This window comes from Anoplopoma fimbria, chromosome 23 (assembly GCF_027596085.1).
Source record: "Anoplopoma fimbria isolate UVic2021 breed Golden Eagle Sablefish chromosome 23, Afim_UVic_2022, whole genome shotgun sequence".
Classification (NCBI taxonomy): Eukaryota; Metazoa; Chordata; class Actinopteri; order Perciformes; family Anoplopomatidae; genus Anoplopoma; species Anoplopoma fimbria.
Window position 1 is genome coordinate 4,258,961 of NC_072471.1, and position 18,268 is coordinate 4,277,228.

General features: G+C 38.2%; 1 protein-coding gene across 1 annotated transcript; it reads right to left on the bottom strand.

Moving 5' to 3' along the window:
- Positions 1-908: 908 nt before the first annotated feature.
- On the bottom strand, positions 909-17,116 carry LOC129112393 (endosome/lysosome-associated apoptosis and autophagy regulator family member 2-like). The gene is given in 23 exon segments (XM_054624475.1): positions 909-1,392; positions 2,008-2,170; positions 2,744-2,922; positions 3,264-3,390; positions 3,639-3,740; positions 3,818-3,914; positions 4,006-4,195; positions 4,668-4,841; positions 5,417-5,689; positions 6,231-6,368; positions 6,530-6,632; positions 6,831-6,921; positions 8,142-8,270; positions 8,554-8,682; positions 8,685-8,727; positions 9,925-10,025; positions 10,648-10,797; positions 11,082-11,187; positions 11,282-11,371; positions 12,225-12,369; positions 12,460-12,649; positions 12,733-12,853; positions 16,745-17,116. Coding segments are annotated over 23 exon segments (3,045 nt in total). The 5' UTR covers positions 16,877-17,116; the 3' UTR covers positions 909-1,320.
- Positions 17,117-18,268: the final 1,152 nt, after the last annotated feature.

Sequence of the window (18,268 nt, forward strand, 5' to 3'; positions counted from 1 at the left end):
TAATTATTATTATTATTATATTTTACAAACCAAACAATAAATAAGAGAAAATAATCTTCAGATTAATCCACATTTAAATAATAATTTAAAAAAATGCAGTACATTTTTGCTTTTATATCAACGTATGAGTGATACTAGTATGATATAATATAACATAATTAAATATAATATATCAGTCACAGTGGCCATTTTTTGCATTAGGAACTTTACTTTTAATACTTACATACTTTTACATAGGTAACCATTGCAATGCAGGACTTTTACTTGTAATGGAGTATTTTTGACAGTTTGGTATTAGTACTTGTACTTAAGCAAAGGATCTGAATTCTTCATCCACCACTGAAATTCTAATAGACCTCCATTATGGAAGACAAGGTTAAATTAATTAATTAACCAGTCAAAGTGGGGCCCTCTAGTGGCCCCAAATAGTCCCAGTCCCACTATTGGTTTTGGTAATTTGATTAATTGCAAATTTGTTTGTGAATTTGAACTGAGGTCAGTGGTGGGGGAAGTATTCAGATCCTTCACTCTTAGGTAAGAGTACTAATACCACACTATACAAATACTTTATTACAAGTAAAAGTCCTGCAAAGTATTAAAGTATAATCAGGAAAAACTTAAAGTGTTAGAAATCGGACTGAAGCTATTCAGTACTTCTAAGGATCAATTCCTGATTATTTTCCCGATTAATCGGTTGATACTTGTTACTGGTTTGTAAAAAATCTCAAAATTATAAAAGATAATTGAAATTAGAAGTTAATCTTCACATTTGAGAAAGCTGGAACCATGAAATATTTTCACGAAAAATAACAAACAATTCCCCAAATCATCTCCAACCATTTTAGCTTTACTTGTATAAACTATTAGATATTTTTTTATTTATGATAAAAATGCACACATGACTCGTACTGTACATCACCCACACACAAAATCCCAAAGTCAAATAGGACTTTAATAAAGGTTCATCATTATAACTTTAATATAAATACGTAACTCTGAACAGAAAATATCCAAATAAAAATACAAAACATACAAAAACCATTAAAAGCATGTTTTCTCTTTCAGTAGCCGCCCTTGAGCATCCATGGCATTAAAGCAGGAGTGTGTTTCCTGTGTATTCTAGGAGTAAAAGCCATTGTCCAGTTTTTGCCAGCATCAAATATTTCCCAGTAAAAACGGAGGTCTGCATTGGTCTCGCCCCACAATAAAGGGTGGGGGTGGTGGGAGAGGACACAAAGGAGGAGGGCAGTGATTTACACCGTCACTGACTGACTGTTCCTCCATAATATGACTCTGTCCTCCCTCTCTGTTAACATCCGTTTATCCCAGGACCCATCGATCACAGTGTGACGAGTTCAGCTGCACAGACTCACAGCTGTCTCCAACCTCGTGCTGAAAGAAACAGATATTAAAGATGTTATTTAATACACCACAAAACAGATATGTTAGACAGTTGTGCAAGAGACGTGTTGCCAGATTGGATGCACTGCTCTAGTGACGTGACATTTCAAACAAACATTCATTGTTCCCAGAGGATGAATCCTAATGACTGATGGTGATCTCATGACTTTTCCTGTGGGGCCACCATGAGCTTAACAATAGCGATGATTTGAGTGAAATGTCTTAACAGCTATCAGAAGGATTGACATGATTGTTTGTTCCCCATCAGGATAAATTGTTAAAGACTTTGGTGTGTTAATTTCACATTTACAATCAACCTGTTTCATGATTTTTTTCACAGGAAAGTGTGTGTGCTTTTTTAGGTGCCACTGCAACAACCTGCCTTTTTCTTTCTGGTCTGAAGCTATGAGACTAAACAACTTGTTTGTATTTTTTGCAGCGTACTGGCTAATTACGACGTGTTCCAACTCATAAGGTGATTCAAATCTTGGTGTAACAACTGAATTTGAGTAAAAGCAAAGATATTTGCAGTAAAGAAACGCTTTACTGTTAAGAATCATGCAGTCGACTTGCCTAAACAAAGTGTATAATAACTCAGACTCCCACCTTGTTGGCGATGGCCCGGAGTTTCCCCAGCAGGGAGGGTTTCTTGGTGTAAACTACGTCGTCGTCGGCTTCCTCCCCCTCAGCCAGAGCACAGCTGTCTGCAGCTGGAAGCTCACACTCCTTGTTGGCAGACATCACCAGACGAGAGTACTTGTACTCCAGCCTGAACACAGACCATCGAGAGACAACATGTTAATAGTCAGAGACAGCATCCAGTGTGAAGGTGTTTAAAGGCAGATACTAAAGTTTGATTTACCGGAAAAGCTTTACCCAGATTTTTTTATGACAGAAGTTTATGTTCTTCTTAAATTGCATATAAATGAATTTAAGTCTCTGTTTACACAACATTGTGTTAATTTAATTTACTCATTTAACATAATTTGTGACAAACTGGAGCTTCTTCAGATCTCTTAACTGCCTTCAAATGACACAATCCTAGAAGAAAAAACTTCTGGTTTGGTTGCTCACAACTTCAGAAAATAACTATTAAAGGACACAAAAAGCTGCTTTATTTTAAGATATCACAGCCAAAAAGCTGGTGACCCCTATTTAAACCAAAGATTAAATGACTAAAGAAAAAACATGACACAATAAAAAATGTGTCCTTCTTGAAAGAATCTGAGCCTTTACTCTCAGTGACATCTTTGCCTTTAAATAACAATCCAAAGTTATCTTAATGAGTATGTCGGCCTTGACTGAGGTCGGTGGTGGCGTCCGATTGGCAGTTGCCTCTGACCTCTTGTTTTTCTTCCAGAAATAGCAGGTGAGAGAGATGAGCAGCACGGCAACGAAGGCTCCGCCTCCAACCCCGACCTTCAGCCACAGAGCGATGGCCTCACACGGAGAGGAGATCCTGGGAGGCAGCGACACGCCTTTGGTGCACAGCTTTGGCTCGTTCCACATGTACAGGGTTGCCTGGAGAGAGTGGAGGAGGACAGATGGGGAATTTCCAAATGTTTTGCTTCTGTAAGCAGAGATTTAACTTCATAACTAAAATGTTGGAGGTGTGTGTGTTTTGTTTTTTATTTCTGAGGTCAGTAGCATGAGGAGCACGAGGAAGATCTGACAATGTGAAGGAACAACTTTGGTTTGGGATGAAATATTCACAATATCAGCTAAGTTTTAGTCTTAACATCACACTTTTAAAAACTCTTTTAAATTACACAATTTAATCTATTGGAACAAAACCCTGGTTGGATTAGTTTTGATATATATTACTGTTACAGAATGAATGCAGTGACTAGCAGGTGTGTTACCTGGACTCCTTTCTTGCACGCTCCCTCTATCCGGTGGTAGTCGTCCTCGGCACAGCGCGGACAGGCGCTGGTGCTCTCCCACAGGAAGTGAAACGTACATCCATCACAAGTTCCTGCAGGACAGGAACTGCACAAACAGAGTTTATTTTTATTTTTCTCACACAGTTTCATTTAAAATGCTCATATTATACATTTTAATATTGAACTTTCATGTCATTTGGCATTTTCCAAAGCCCGTAGTGTATTTCATTTATATTATATTGATGTTTTTTTTATCATGTTTACACTCATATTACCTAATCTAAAATAAGAAAAAAAAAATTTGGGGGCAGAAATGAAAACACTATCTCATACATAGAGTACATTTTAACCTACCTGGGCACAGAGAGCTCTCCTCGTTCAGACCTCTTGGGGTTACAGCGAACGGTGATAACTGAACTGCGACCCTGATCACATGAAGCCGTCGCCTGCGTTGACCTGAAAGAAATGAGGAAACAGTTAACAAAATAACAAAAAAACACTCACTCACTCTGGCTCTGTTTCTCATATTGTACCTGTAGAAGAAGTTGATGTCCGGAACATCCTTTGAGTTTTCAGGAAAAAGATCTGGTATAGCGTTCACGCCATCCAGGACTGAGTCAACTGTCGCTCCTGGGAAGAAACATGGAAGATGATATCAAAAGGCAACATTACAAGCTGATGATCACAAAAGCCACCTGATGCCGTTAGTCAAGTTTCGTACCGATGAACGCGTCTGCGAGGCCGATGGACTGGGAGGAAATGGCCATCCTGAAACCCCGCCCATCCGCTGGGATGATGGTTGATTGACAGATGAAGCTGTCCACTGAGTTGACCAGCTGTAACGCGTCGCTCTGGTCCTCCTTGTTGGACACGTCGGTGACGTTATCTGTGCAGACTGCGGCTCTCTTCCCCTGTAGCAGACATGCAGAGGCAGAGAGGATGACAATGATCTGTCAGTTGCTATGGTTACGCTTGAAGTTTCAATGCATCGGTAAATAAACATAATTTTATATCACTGGGGTGAACGATTTCTTTTCAAATTGTGATTATATCTTCAAAACAAGATATGGAAAATGTCAGTTGTATAATAGCTGGAATATTTAATGAGGTCTGGTGGGAAAACAGCCACAATATACAATATTTGTAAAGAGCAAGTGAAGAAAAGTAATGCTGACAAAAAAAACACAACAGGCTTAAAACTTCATTATAATACAACCAAAATACATAATGAATACAGCATTAGAAACCCTTCTCATTTACCTTAGATAGATATAATACTATATATAATAACACACAAACAAAAAAGAAATAAAGGTCAAAATTTAAGGATTTTAGGATATTTGCTAAAGAAGGAGAGGGTACTGACAGATCTGTGTGTATTACCTCGTGGCCACAGAGGCTAATGTTGAACAGGTGGAGGTACTTTGTGCCTTTAGAGGTGAAACTCGGCCCGATGGTCAGCGAGGCCACGTCGCTGAGGGGGCTGAGGTCAAAGGTCAGCGTACGGTTGTTCTCTGTGTGGGTGAAGGAGCAGTCGCTGTAGCAACGAGAGTGTTCCTGAAAGACAAGAAGGAAACACATGAACTCTCACACCGCTGGCTAGAAAATACAACCCTTAGGCAATCGGGACAGATGTCAAGTATTTACTTAATTATTTTGTGTTTGTTTTTAGAATCATGGAGAGAGCTCCAAACGGTTATTTAGATAACCATAATATAACTCAAATCACAAAAATGCTTATATCTTGGTAGTCTTTTGGGGCCCAACAAGGACTCCCAACCCCAAGGTTGAGAAACCGAGGCTTAAACAAATCACTTCATTGATGAAACTGAGAGAAGAAATGGATATCAAACATATTTCCTTTTTGGTTTTGACCAGAAAGTGTCTGTAGCACAGAGTCAGATTGCTATTCATGATTACTTATGCTTGGATCAAATTGTTCCTGAATAAAATGTAGCACATTTTCTTTAACTTTTCTTGAGTCAAAGTTCCCAAACTTTATTTTGCTTAGGTTTTAGGAGAAACATTTGTTTATATATTTAAAAGTGAGATATCAAAATGATGATGTTTTGTTATCAGCATCAAAACTCTTAACGTATCATCACTAGTATCAAAAACCCAGAGGAGTCTACCTTGTTGCTGATACTTCCAGGCCCACAGGCGACACACGCTTCCCGGCCGTAGGTGTGGCGCCCTGCCAGGTGTGTGTTGGGCGGACACTCCTGGCACCGGTTGGTGTCACTGTCGATATAAAAACCAGCAGGGCAGGGGACGCAGGAGGAGCCGGCCCGCTGGGAGTTATGGGGAACCAGAGCGCAGGCCCGACACGCTGAGGCCACCCCATCCAGGACGTTTGTCACGCTGATGGAGTAGATCTTCACCATGTCAGTGACATAACGACGCACCTGCAAACACACATACACAGGACAAGGATAGAAACAAGTGTAGTAAAAATGTGTTGTTGCTATTTAATGAAAGTGTATTTATTGTCAGATTTTTCACTTCTTCATTCTAGTAATGATATGTCACATAATTTAGTCATTCCTTAATACAATAAAAATAGTCCCTCAGAGCTCGAATTGCTTTTTTTGTTTAACGAAAAATTAGTAAAGTAATACAGAAAATTTCTTGATTCACTGAAAACACAACAAATAAGGAAATGAATAATGAGAATGAGCATGAGCACGCTAACATTACCATGCTAGCATGCTGTTTCACTGTTTGTGTTTTGTGCATTTGTATATTTTTGGTGTAGTAAGTATTGGAATATAAATGCAGTGGTGAGGATGTTTTATACTAAAAACCTGTGCCTATAAAATTGATATTAGATAAATAAAATGCTTATATTGCAAATTATAATTGCTAAATAGCAGGTAATGTTCCATTTTCACACAGGCATTAAATGAAAAGGAAGAAGGTACTTTATGTGTGTGTGAGTTTGCTTACGTCCAGAGCATGGTTAGTCCTCTGGAAGGCCCATGTGAATGTGACGGAGGCGTTCCTGGTCATGCTGTGTGAGTACGACTGTTTCCCCTTGCTGCCCTCCCAGGACTCCACCACTGTGGTGCTCTTCCTGTTCACATCCTGCAGGGGGCGTCACAGTAAAACAGTTAGATGGGGAAAATATCGGTTGGCTTACTAAGCAAACAAAACAAATATGTGATAAACTGGAAGAAACAACATGACTGGTGTGATTAGTCACCACATGATTTACTTTCTGCTGCAAACACAATGAAAGCACACACCATCATGAAGTAGAGCTCACAGTCTCCGGAGCAGATGGTCTCAAACACAAAGGTTATCAAGCCGAACTCACTGCCGGTCATCCCAGAAAGCGAGGCCGGGACCCTGTTATCAAACACACAAACACAGGCAGAGATTTAGATGATGTAGACAATGAAATATGGTGATTTTAAACGGAAATGACTTCCTTCAGAACAAGATCTCTTGATTTTCTTTTACTATGTGGTCCGAATTTGGATACAAAAATCTAAATCTGACACAAAAACAACCAGATCTGCAGAAAAAGAAAGCACAAATACTTACTTGAAGCCAGGCACATGCAGGCTGAGGATGAGGTAGTCGTTATCTGAACTGCCGGCTCCGCTGCGAATGTGGTCTCCGGCAACCGCCCATCCTGATGAACAACAGACGGGATGCCGAACATTAGACCTCCCTGATTATGGATTACAGATCTGTGCACAAAAATGATGCTGTCCACCAAAATGGGCTTGGATGTACAAGAAAATGTCAGTACAAGAAGGGCGATTTCAGGTGGACAGAAATCATGGTTTATGTAGGAAAGAATCCATTAAAGTAGCCGCTCTTTTGATCTTATCACATGATCTTCATCAGAATAAAGGAAGTTTTAAAGGTCCTGAAATTGCTCAGACAAAATGTGAAATCTGAAAATCCACATTTCCTTGACACCAATTGCTGATGAAGATCATGTGATATGATTGAAAGATCAAGAACAGCTACTAAATGGACCTGTTTTACAAGAATGAACTTTGAAATTCAGGCAGTTAACAGTTAGTGGAAAGTTGGTAGTTAGCAGTTAGTAAAATGTTTTTTATGTATTCTGGTAGTCGGTTGTTAGTAGTTATTAATAAGTAATAATTGTAAGGTAATCAATGACTTTGTTAGTTAGTTGGTAAATAGTAGGTAATGAGTAGTAAGTAACTTTTGTAGTTAGTAAGATAGATGGTTAGTAGTCAATTGATAGTTGTAAGGTAGTTAGTAGAGTAGTCCCAGTTGATTAGGTAGTAGGTAGTTGTAGTAAGATAGTTTGTTAGTAATAGATACTAAGTTGTTAGAAGGTAGATAGTTGGTAGCATTAGTTAGTTAGTTAGTTAGTTAGTTAGTTAGTTAGTTAGTTAGTTAGTTGAATATTAGGTGGTTGGTAGGTGGATAGTTGATAGTTATAGTTAGTTAGTTATTAGATATTAGGTGGCTAGTAGGTAGATGATCGGTAGTCATAGTAAGTTGGATAATAGGTGGTTAGTAAGTAAGTAGTTGTTAGTTATAGTTAGTTAGTAAGTTTGTTAGTTAGTAGATAATAAGTTGGTAGTAGGTAGATAGTTGTTAGCATTAGTTAGTTAGTAAGATATTAGGTGGTTGGTATGTAGATAGTTGATATTAATAGTAAGTTAGTTAGTTGTTAGGGGGTTAGTAGGTAGATAGTTGGTAGTAATAGTAAGTTAGATAGCTAGTTAGTTAGAAGATGATTGGTGGTTATCAGGTAGATTGTTGGTAATTTTAGTTCATTAGTAAGTTAGTTAGTAGTTAGTTCGCTGGTTAGTTGGTTAATTAGTTAGTTAGTTGCCTCAGTGACACTTCAGGTGTTGTTGTGCTCACCGTTCATGTCGTCACATTTGGAGTTGCCAACGTTGAAACAGGAAGTCTTCATGTTTGGGGGCAGAACGTTCCACCATTTATACTCGTAACCCAACACCGGCTCTGTACCTGCAGGACACTCAGTGCACACTGGTATACACACACATACACACACACACACACACACACACATACAAACACACAAACACACATACACCAAAGCTTTATTTAGATCAAACAATGGTATTTTCCTGCTTGGTAAAACATTATGTTTGCATAAGATCCATCTTTTCAGGAGTGAATAATACAGCTGGTCTCTGTTTGGATGTTCAGTTGACTTTCCTTTGATAAATACTGATTAAACAGCTCTGGTTATATGAATGCAGCTCAAATGCCTCGGTGACAGTACGTGCCAGGTGTGAGCAGGTTTTACCGTAGATGCCATCTGAGTGGGTTCCAGGTGGGCAGGGTAAACAGTCGTTGCTGTTGCTGTTGTAGTAGCCGGGGTTGCATGGAGGGCAGGGCTCTCTCTGCACCGTCGTAGGCAGCTCCACCGCCCCGTGATGTTTTCAACACAGATTTTTGGCTCCACCCAACGATACAACACCTGCGTCTGAAACCGACAAAGCCACAAAGGTCAGGGGGATCTACGTCAATGTACCTGGAGTATCACAGACTGAGATGCATAAAAACAATAATAGAGGGATATGTTTATTTTCTTGTTCTCCAACAATCATCACGCTGAGTCAGCGCTTTCAGAGATATTAATCAAAACAGGTCAAGGTTGTGGATGAGAGCCAAGGAGGTTGACTTTGGATCAGATGACATGAAAAAACGTTCACTAAGCTATTCATCATTTGCTTTCTCATCACATTGTGAGACCTCTCTAGTTTCTGATTCAATACCCTGAGAGAGCTGACGATATCTCTTTATTCTCATCTCATCTCATCTCATTTTCGTCCGCTTATCCGGGGTCGGGTCGCGGGGGGAGCAGCTCAAGCAGGGGGCCCCAGACTTCCCTTTCCCGGGCCACATTGACCAACTCTGACGGGGGGATCCCGAGGCGTTCCCAGGCCAGTGTTGAGATATAATCTCTCCATCTAGTCCTGGGTCTTCCCCGAGGTCTCCTCCCCACTGGACGTGCCTGAAACACCTCCCAAGGAAGGCGCCCAGTTAAAGATATCTCTTTATTGTTTATGATAAATGAAAATGTAATGACGCATTATCCTCCTGTATGAATAAGCAGGGCGTTGGGGCAATTTACAGCAGGATAAATGCAAACAGCATATTTTATTATATGTTCTTTTGTTAAGTGTAACATTAGACCAAAGATAAACAGAATATTTCATGTTTGATCATTTGGACAGTCCGCTCTTTATCAATTAGTTGACTAATCTGTTGTTTTGGTCTTGGTCAACTATGATTTCTATAGTTGATTAGTTTAATTTTTTTGGATGAATGACCTTTTTCCAAGAAACTTAAGAGTTTATCTCTGGTAAACATAAGTGTTTTTTGTGTAATTCTTTGTTTTCAGCCCTTATCATGGATGTTTGTATTTTGCTTTGTTTGGGTGTGTTTATCTAGAAATTGAAACTAAAAACAACCAAAATGTCAATTTATCTTTGACAGTTTATCAGCTACTACCTTAAAACTCTGATTGTAAGTATTTGTGTCTTCTTGTGTACTTAAAGGTGAGGCTGTGTGTGTGTGTGTGTGTGTGTGTGTGTGTGTGTGTGTGTGTGTGTGTGTGTGTGTGTGTGTGTGTGTGTGTGTGTGAAATGTGAAATGTAAAACGTGTGGATGCTGCTGACCTTCCCTCGCTGTCGCTGTCGCAGGCCGTGTGGATCTGGAAGTAATCCTTCTCTGAGCACGGCGGCCTCACCTTACACTCTGCCCATCCTTCATCTGCGAGAGGAGGAGACAAAGATGAACCAGTTCATATATATATATATATATATATATATATATATATATATATATATATATATTATTACTATACTGTATATACTATATCAATGTATCAGTTTATCACTGATATAGTTTCATTATGTTGGCAGAACATAAACATTTTTAAGTTATTTTTTTATTCAATTATGATTTTAATTGGTTATTATTTACAATGAGTTAATTCACTGTAAAGTTAACTGTACAAAATGTCCTGTCATGTTATATTTACAGTCACTGTAAAAAATAAATTGATAATAAACACCAATCTTTAATTATAAAATTACTTCCCATGGTAAAAATGTTTATTAACCAACCTATAATAACCAAATTTGAAGGATTATTATTAGTTTTATCATTGTTAAGTTTTGTTTAAGATAAGTATTTGAGTAAAAACGTACTAGTAGTTTTCTCAAGTATCAGCATGTTACAACAGGGACGATTAATATTAAAAGAATGTTTCGAAAGCAAATTAAACTTTTGTTATTATATCATAAGCAAAAAACATAACCCCATCTCGTAAGGGTGCAGTTATTGAATTAGATAGTTTGTGTTTTAATGCTGCTGTTTCATGTGGACATACGTGAGTAGTGGTGTTCAGGGCAGGCTGTGCAGGACGACGCCCCCTTTGTGGAGAAAGTGTTGCTGGGACACGGCTGACAGGATGAGGAGCCGGGGGTGGAGCTAAACCAGCCGGGCCGACACGGGAAACACTCCGATGTGTAGGCGACACCTGGACGCGTTCGTCGGCATAAAGAAGCAGCACACACACACACACACACACACACACACACACACACACACACACACACACACACACACACACACACACACACACACACACACACACACATCATTTTTTACCTTTTGAATTGAAAGCAGTTCTGTTTTGTTTTATTTAGTTTGAAATAATGCCAAAGAGCAATTTATATCTGAGAAGGGATCTATGGAATTAATCTCCACTGATTACATCTGTCATAAACGTTAGAAAATGGTATTGTTAAGTTCATGAATTACCCTCTATTTGGATGTTTTTGAGCAGTACAGGTTTGACCATCTTCCTGTCCACCAGGATGCCGGTGGTCCTCCAATACAGGATGTTCGTACCGGACTTTAGATTCACCTAAAAAACAACAAAAAAAGCAATCATCCATGTGGTGAAGCACACAAAAATCACAATACTTTCTCTACTGACACAAGCAGAGTCAGATACTCACTGTGTGTGTGTCCCATTCTCCATTGTTGGTGACTTTAATCCACTTCTGGTCATCAGTCTGAGCCATTTCCTGACACTGCTCGTTCTGGACCTGAACACATGTTGACATGGTTTCTATTAGCAGCAAGACCTGCTGCTCTGACTCATCTATACTAAACCTCAACTAATTAATTTGCTCTTAGGGTTAACCCGGGGGTATATATGGATTTGTTGAAGACAAAAGTAAAGATATTTGGGCTAATAGTGTCTTTAACTTTTCATGCTTCAGTCATTTTTGAAGTATGGAAACTTAAAGACACTATCAATTAAAAAGTCATTTTGGAAAATACACCTACTGGCTTTTCTTAAGGAGAGTTATATGAGAAGATTACCACCATTCTTATATTTGTCTCTTAAACATGAAGCTAATGTTACCGTTAGCTTAGCACAAAGACTGGAAACTAGTGTTTTTGTACGAATTACACAAACGAGATTTAACATATGAATTATTGATCTTTAGAGGTGATGGTAGGTCTCTGTCCTTTTTTGGACAGAGACCTAAAAGCTAGCTGTTTCTTCCATTTTCTTTATGCTAAGCTAAGCTAACTGGCTGCTTGTTGTTGCTTCCTATTTATCTTACAGACATGAAGAGGGGTTTAGCTTAACTCCAAATGTGTCTACCTATTTCTTTCACTTATTCGTTCTCTTAAGATAGAACAGCTTTGGAAATAGCATTTACACAATCAATGCACTCGAAAACTGTTCATAATTTAACTCACTTAGCCTATGCAGTTTATTAAAGCAGATTTTAGCAGATTTGACTGCAATATAGACAGTCTGTTGGTGAAATTTTGGTGGCATAATAATAATAAAACACTATTTAGGAAGCTATTATAAGTCTGATATATTTTCTAATGAATATCAGAATATATTATATATATTTTTTAGCAGTTAGAGGTGCTTACATAGAACTCAAAGAAGATGTTGTCGGGGTACTGGTAGGTGAAGGAGACGGAGCCCTTTTTCTCCAGATGGACGGCGTAAACCAGCGACACTGTGCACTCGTCACGGTTCGACTCCAGATACACACCCTGTGGCGTCCATGATGAGCTGCATCACGGACAAAAAACACTCAGCAAAACAAGAACAATGACTGTAGACTCAGTTGTGAATGGTAGTGTTTGAGAGTTTCTATGTCACCTGTTACACGCCTGGATGTCCTCTCCATTCGGCCCCGGGTCCAAGAAGCTGGCCAGGCTGGTGAAGCCTGCAGGGATCGCGTCCCATTGGTCGAAACGGAGGCCGCTGCCCAGCGAATAGGAGCCGGCCACACACGGCGTGCACTGCTGCGTGCTCATCTCTAAAAACTTCCCAGCCGGACAGGAGAAAGCTGAAGGAAAAAGGGTAAATATTAGCATTCAAATACACACACACACACACATATATCTGAACACACACTCACACAGTACTTACAGCAGTCTGTTCCTCTGGTTGGAGGTGGGAGGTTGGAGCAGGAGCTTGGACTGAGAGGGATGGCGACCCTCCATCGTGACCCCGTGCTGTCACACTCTGTGTACTGGTAGTAGTAGTCCGTCTGCAGAACACACATACACACAAAGATCAACACACCACTTCAGTCCAAACTTTACATTTAGTACAGTCATTCATTGTCCCCTGAAGATAGTAGTCTACTGATTTTGGTGATCACCCTCACTTTCGTTTTAGGTGAAATCTCTTAACAACTATTGGATTAGTTGCAGTTACATTTGGTGCAAACACTCATTTCATGTTTTCTTTTTTATTCAAATAAACTTTATTTAGATTTGTCCATTCAGAAGAATAGATACTAAGTTAACATTGACTTATCACCAAGCCTTCCATTGTCAGTAAACACAAATACAATTCAATTTAGTGTCTTATTGCATAATATTGGTAGAAAAATGACACCCCGTTAATTCGCTATTGCAAGAAAAGGACAAAGTTTCTACATATCCTTAAAAAGGGAACAAATTGTATACTCGATCCCTAACATTTTCTAAATTCAGAGGGGTCACTATCACTTCAATTTCTTCTTCCCAAGCTGCTTTGTTTTAAGGAGTTAATGTGCTGGATCAAAGTTTATAAGCTCCTCACATATGGGTTCAAATCTAAAAGGGAATGTACCGAATCGACTGCCGATGTATGAGGAAAGGATGGAAAATGCTTTGTAGCTAAATTCTTGACCTGCAAGTATTTGAAAAATGTATATATATATATAGATATTATTATTGTTTTGGTGAAAGTTTCTAATTGTCCAGTACATTGCTACTTGCTGAACAATCGGTATGTTAGCATCGTCATTGTGAGATCTGTAGGATGCTGATGTTAGCATTAATTCAAAGTATCTTCAATCTGCCCAGTAAACCAGATTTTTTCCAGCTACACAGGTCACACAAGACATTTTTTTTGCGAGCATGAAGCTGATTTAATACGAAAACAAATGCTGGTTTCCAGGGCAAAAGTGGTGGCTGACCCCGATCACCAAGGCAACCGACCCGCTGAAACGCTAATGGTCCATTAGGAGCATGTCAGCGGTCGTCTGTACGGTCGCTTCCATTCGAGGACTGCCGGTTGTGACATTATGTTCTGCATTTGAACTGATTGAACTTTCATTTAGAGGAACATTCTGTTCAAAGCAACTTAATGAGGTGCTTTGAATCTCATATGTTATCATAGAAACAAGAGATAAAGATGACAACCAAGAGTGTGTTCAGTACAAATGATGAGTTTTGATTTTCTTCTTATCCTTAAATATAGTAAAACTTAATAAATGACAGGTTAGGTGAACATTTAATTTTATTTTCTATATCATACAATTAGGCTAATTTATTTTATTTTAACATTTTTTAAGCAATTCCATTTAGAAAAATAGAATAAAATGAAGAACAAAACTCCTGCGCACTGTTTCACTTGCTACTCATTTATTTGATAATGATTTAATACAACATTTTGGTCGAAACAATCTTAATTTAGACCAAAACATTGTATTAAATTGATTTTGAGAAATTATTTTGAGAAAAAGCCAGCAGCTGGTTAACGTAGCTTAGCTTAGCATAAAGACTGGAAACCAGGGCAAACAGCTGGCCCATGACTGAAATAATGATTGCTATCTGATATTATATTTACAGCCATAATGGTATTTAGACGTGAATTTAGACGTGGTATTTTGCGGCTGTATAACACAGGAGGACAGTAAGCGGATTTAATATTGATATTCAATGTCATGCACTTTCCTCTCTTTCTCATTTTATCTTTAATTATCTAAATGTCAAAAGAATTTAAATCAGGTTTCTAATTTATGCAATTCTTGCAGAATTAAGGCCTTAAAACACGTTAGGAGGGTTCGGTTTGCACTTTTAATACGACTTCCCCAGTGTCCAAAGCCTGGCTCTGGCACTTCTCCACCTCCACCCCCGAACCTGCTGTTCAACCGGGCAGACGAACCATCAGAGCATGTGGAGCGGACAGCCGGCTGCAGCAGAGCACTGACATCTCAGAGGCAGCTAATTACTCTGGATCAATTATAGAAATGACCTACGTTGTGCGTGAACGGGGATTTCATCAGAGATGGTTTGCAGATGCAGGACGTGTGTGGCACAGATAAGCTTGAGCTCTTTCAAATGACTAATCACCTCTTAAAAATGGCCATCCATTCATTCTTTAACGTTTATAGCACCCACACCTGCTGCCCAGTGAACAAACAAGAGGGCTGATGCCGGTGCTAATGGGTTCAAGGGTTGGGGGAAAAAGGTGATACTGATAAAAAAAGCACATGGGCTGATGTGTTTCGCTGGTCTCCCGGGTGACTCACGCTGGTTGTCATGGAGACTGATGAAATATGGGCGGCTGTGGCGTAGTGGAGAGCAAGGTAGTTCTCCATTCAGAGGATCGGTGGTTCAATACCCGGCTTCGGCAGTCGATGTGTCCTTGGGCAAGACACTTAACCCCAAGTTGCTCCTGAAGGCTTGCCATCGGTGTGGACTGGATGATGAATGTTAGTTAGAGTCTGATAGTGGCACCTTGCATGGTAGCCTGTCATCAGTGTGTGAATGGGTGAATGATATGTAACATACTACTGATTGTAAGTCGCTTTGGATAAAAGCGTCTGCTAAATGACTGTAATGTAATGATGAGAAGAGGGGCAGGGGATAAATAATATTCAACGCCATGACGAGCTCCATCCTCTGAGTCAGGAGATTAAAGGACTGCAGGTTTGGGGGATTTGTGTGGACAACAGGAAAGATGGACACTCATCTTTTTTTTCCTGTCTGCTGATATTTTGTATTGAATGTTTAATGACTAATACAAAATGTGATCAACCAATACATTATTATGCAATATTCTAGATGATAAAGAAACATTATTGATGCTCAGGGGGAGTTCACAAGCTACCAAGCAGATAAAGTATATAAAATACCAATTTTGCATAATGAATAGCTATTTTTAATATATTTTGATGCTAATACTTTGGTACTTTTACTTAATTTTGAATGTAATTACAAGATCTGAATACTTCTTCTCCACTGCTACCCAACTGCCAACTGTGGAAATACTGGGCTAGCAGACTGTCAGCTTTGTTTAGCATAAAACAGCTATCATAAGGTAACAAAATCCATCTAAAGCTCAAAAACTACCACAAAAAAAATCTTGTTTTTGAAAACACTTCATGTTAAGCTTATTATTGAATTTCCTCATCTAACATAAGGCAAAAAATAAAAAATAATAATAATAATAATAATAATTGAAGATTCAAATGTTTTGCATTTAAATCTTCAATTTGTATACTTTATCTGCTTGGTAGCTTGTGAACTCCCCCTGAGCATCAATAATGTTTCTTTATCATCTACAATATTGCATAATAATGTATTGGTTGATCACATTTTGTATTAGTAATCTTAGTATGGATGTTTATTTAAAAAAATAAGAAAAAGTGAGTGTTTTTCACTTATCAAACATACTTTAACATCCTCATTTCTGTGATAAAGGATGGAGAACAAAAGCAGCACTGTCCCGGTTCTCTCTCCCCCTCAGCGGGTGATCCTGGACCAGTCTGGCCGGCAGGAGGCTGCCATGAGGAGGGATGGAAGCCAGCAGAACAGCCTCATCTCGGTACTGAGAGTGTTTATCAACATGAAACGCTTTTTCTAAGCCAATCTTGCAAAAAATACACATCACGGTTTAATCAATATATATATATAAAGATGGAAAACGACTTGTATTAGGTTTATTTTTATTAATACATTTAGTATTATTATTTTCTTTCATGTGGTTGTTAAATTGTGCATGCATTGTTAAATTGTGCATGCATGGCCATTTTCATCATTTGATCATCATTCCCCATGTGGAATAAAATAAACATTTGTCCTCTTAAAAAACACAAATAAGCACCAGTATATTAATATAATAATAATAATATAATAATAGAGATAATGGGTAAAGAGCTCACCTCTTGGCATGCCCGCAGGTCGGTGGACACGCATGATGTGAGAGCGGTGATGAGGAGAACGATGCAGTGCGTGAACCTGGAGGCCCGCACCTGCTCCCGCATCCTCATCCTCATCCTCATCCTCATCCTCATCCTCAGCCGGCTGTCCGCTGCCTGCAGCCGGGAGCATGAAACAGGCCGAGGGGTGAGTGTTTGTGGGTCGGTGTGCCTGTCATGGATGAGCCCTCCTGTGTGCGTCTCTCACTCAGCCTCCACACAAAACACCATCAAGACACACAGGGTGAGAGAAACAGTGCATCCAGTGATGACTTTCACATTAAAACACATGTTTCTTTTCTTTTCTCTAGATAGAATATTATTTATCCCTTTGGAAATGATTGTGACAGAGTTTCATTAAAGATTACAACAGAACAATGGCAAATAAAGATAACAATAAAATAAAAATATTAGCATTTATCAATCCTATACATCCACTGTGCAACATACAGTACCAGTCAAAAGTTTGGACACACCTTCTCATTCAACTACTTTGAATGTATTTGTTTTTTTTTGTTGACGTTGTTTTTTTATTTTATTTGTTTTTTGGACATAAATATGTTGTCTAATGACGTTGTTTTTTTATGTGGAGCTATTCAGTGGAGATGAGTGAATGTATTTGATATTTTATTATATGTATTTCTATAAGGTATTTAACAATATGCAAAAAACTATTTTGAAAAAATAATAATAATAATAATAATAATAATAATTTTGAAAATAAATTATGTTATTTTTTACCTTTTTATGCTAGTTTGATTTTATTTATTTTAATTTAGTTTGTATTTCCTTTACATGATGATGTACCATGCTGCAGTGAATATGTGTTTTTTTATTTTATTTGTTTTTTGGACATAAATATGTTGTCTAATGACATTGTTTTTTTTATGTGGAGCTATTCAGTGGAGATGAGTGAATGTATTTGATATTTTATTATATGTATTTCTATAAGGTATTTAACAATACGCATAAAACTATTTCGAAAATAATAACAATAATAATAATAATAATAATAATAATAATAATAATAATAATAATAATATAATATAAGAAGTGATACTAACACCAGTGCAAATGTAGTGTAAATTATGTTATTTTTTACGTTTTTATGGTACTAGTCAAAAGTTTGGACACATCTTCTCATTCAACTAGTTTGAAGAATCTAAAATATAAAACATATTCTGGTTTGTTGAGCATTTGTTTGTTTACCACATAATTCCATATGTGTTCCTTCATAGTTTGGATGTCTTCAATATTAATCTACAATGTAGAAAAAAATGAAAATAAAAATAAAGAAAAACCATTGAATGAGAAGGTGTGTCCAAACTTTTGACTGGTACTGTATATAATCAGTCTGTTTATATCATTTATTAGTTATTGTTGTTGTTTTTTAAGGTTTTTTACTTTTGATTATGCTTTCACTGTGTGACTACTTATCTATTATACCTGCTTTGATAATGTTTTTCTTCCTATGCTTCTTATCTGTTT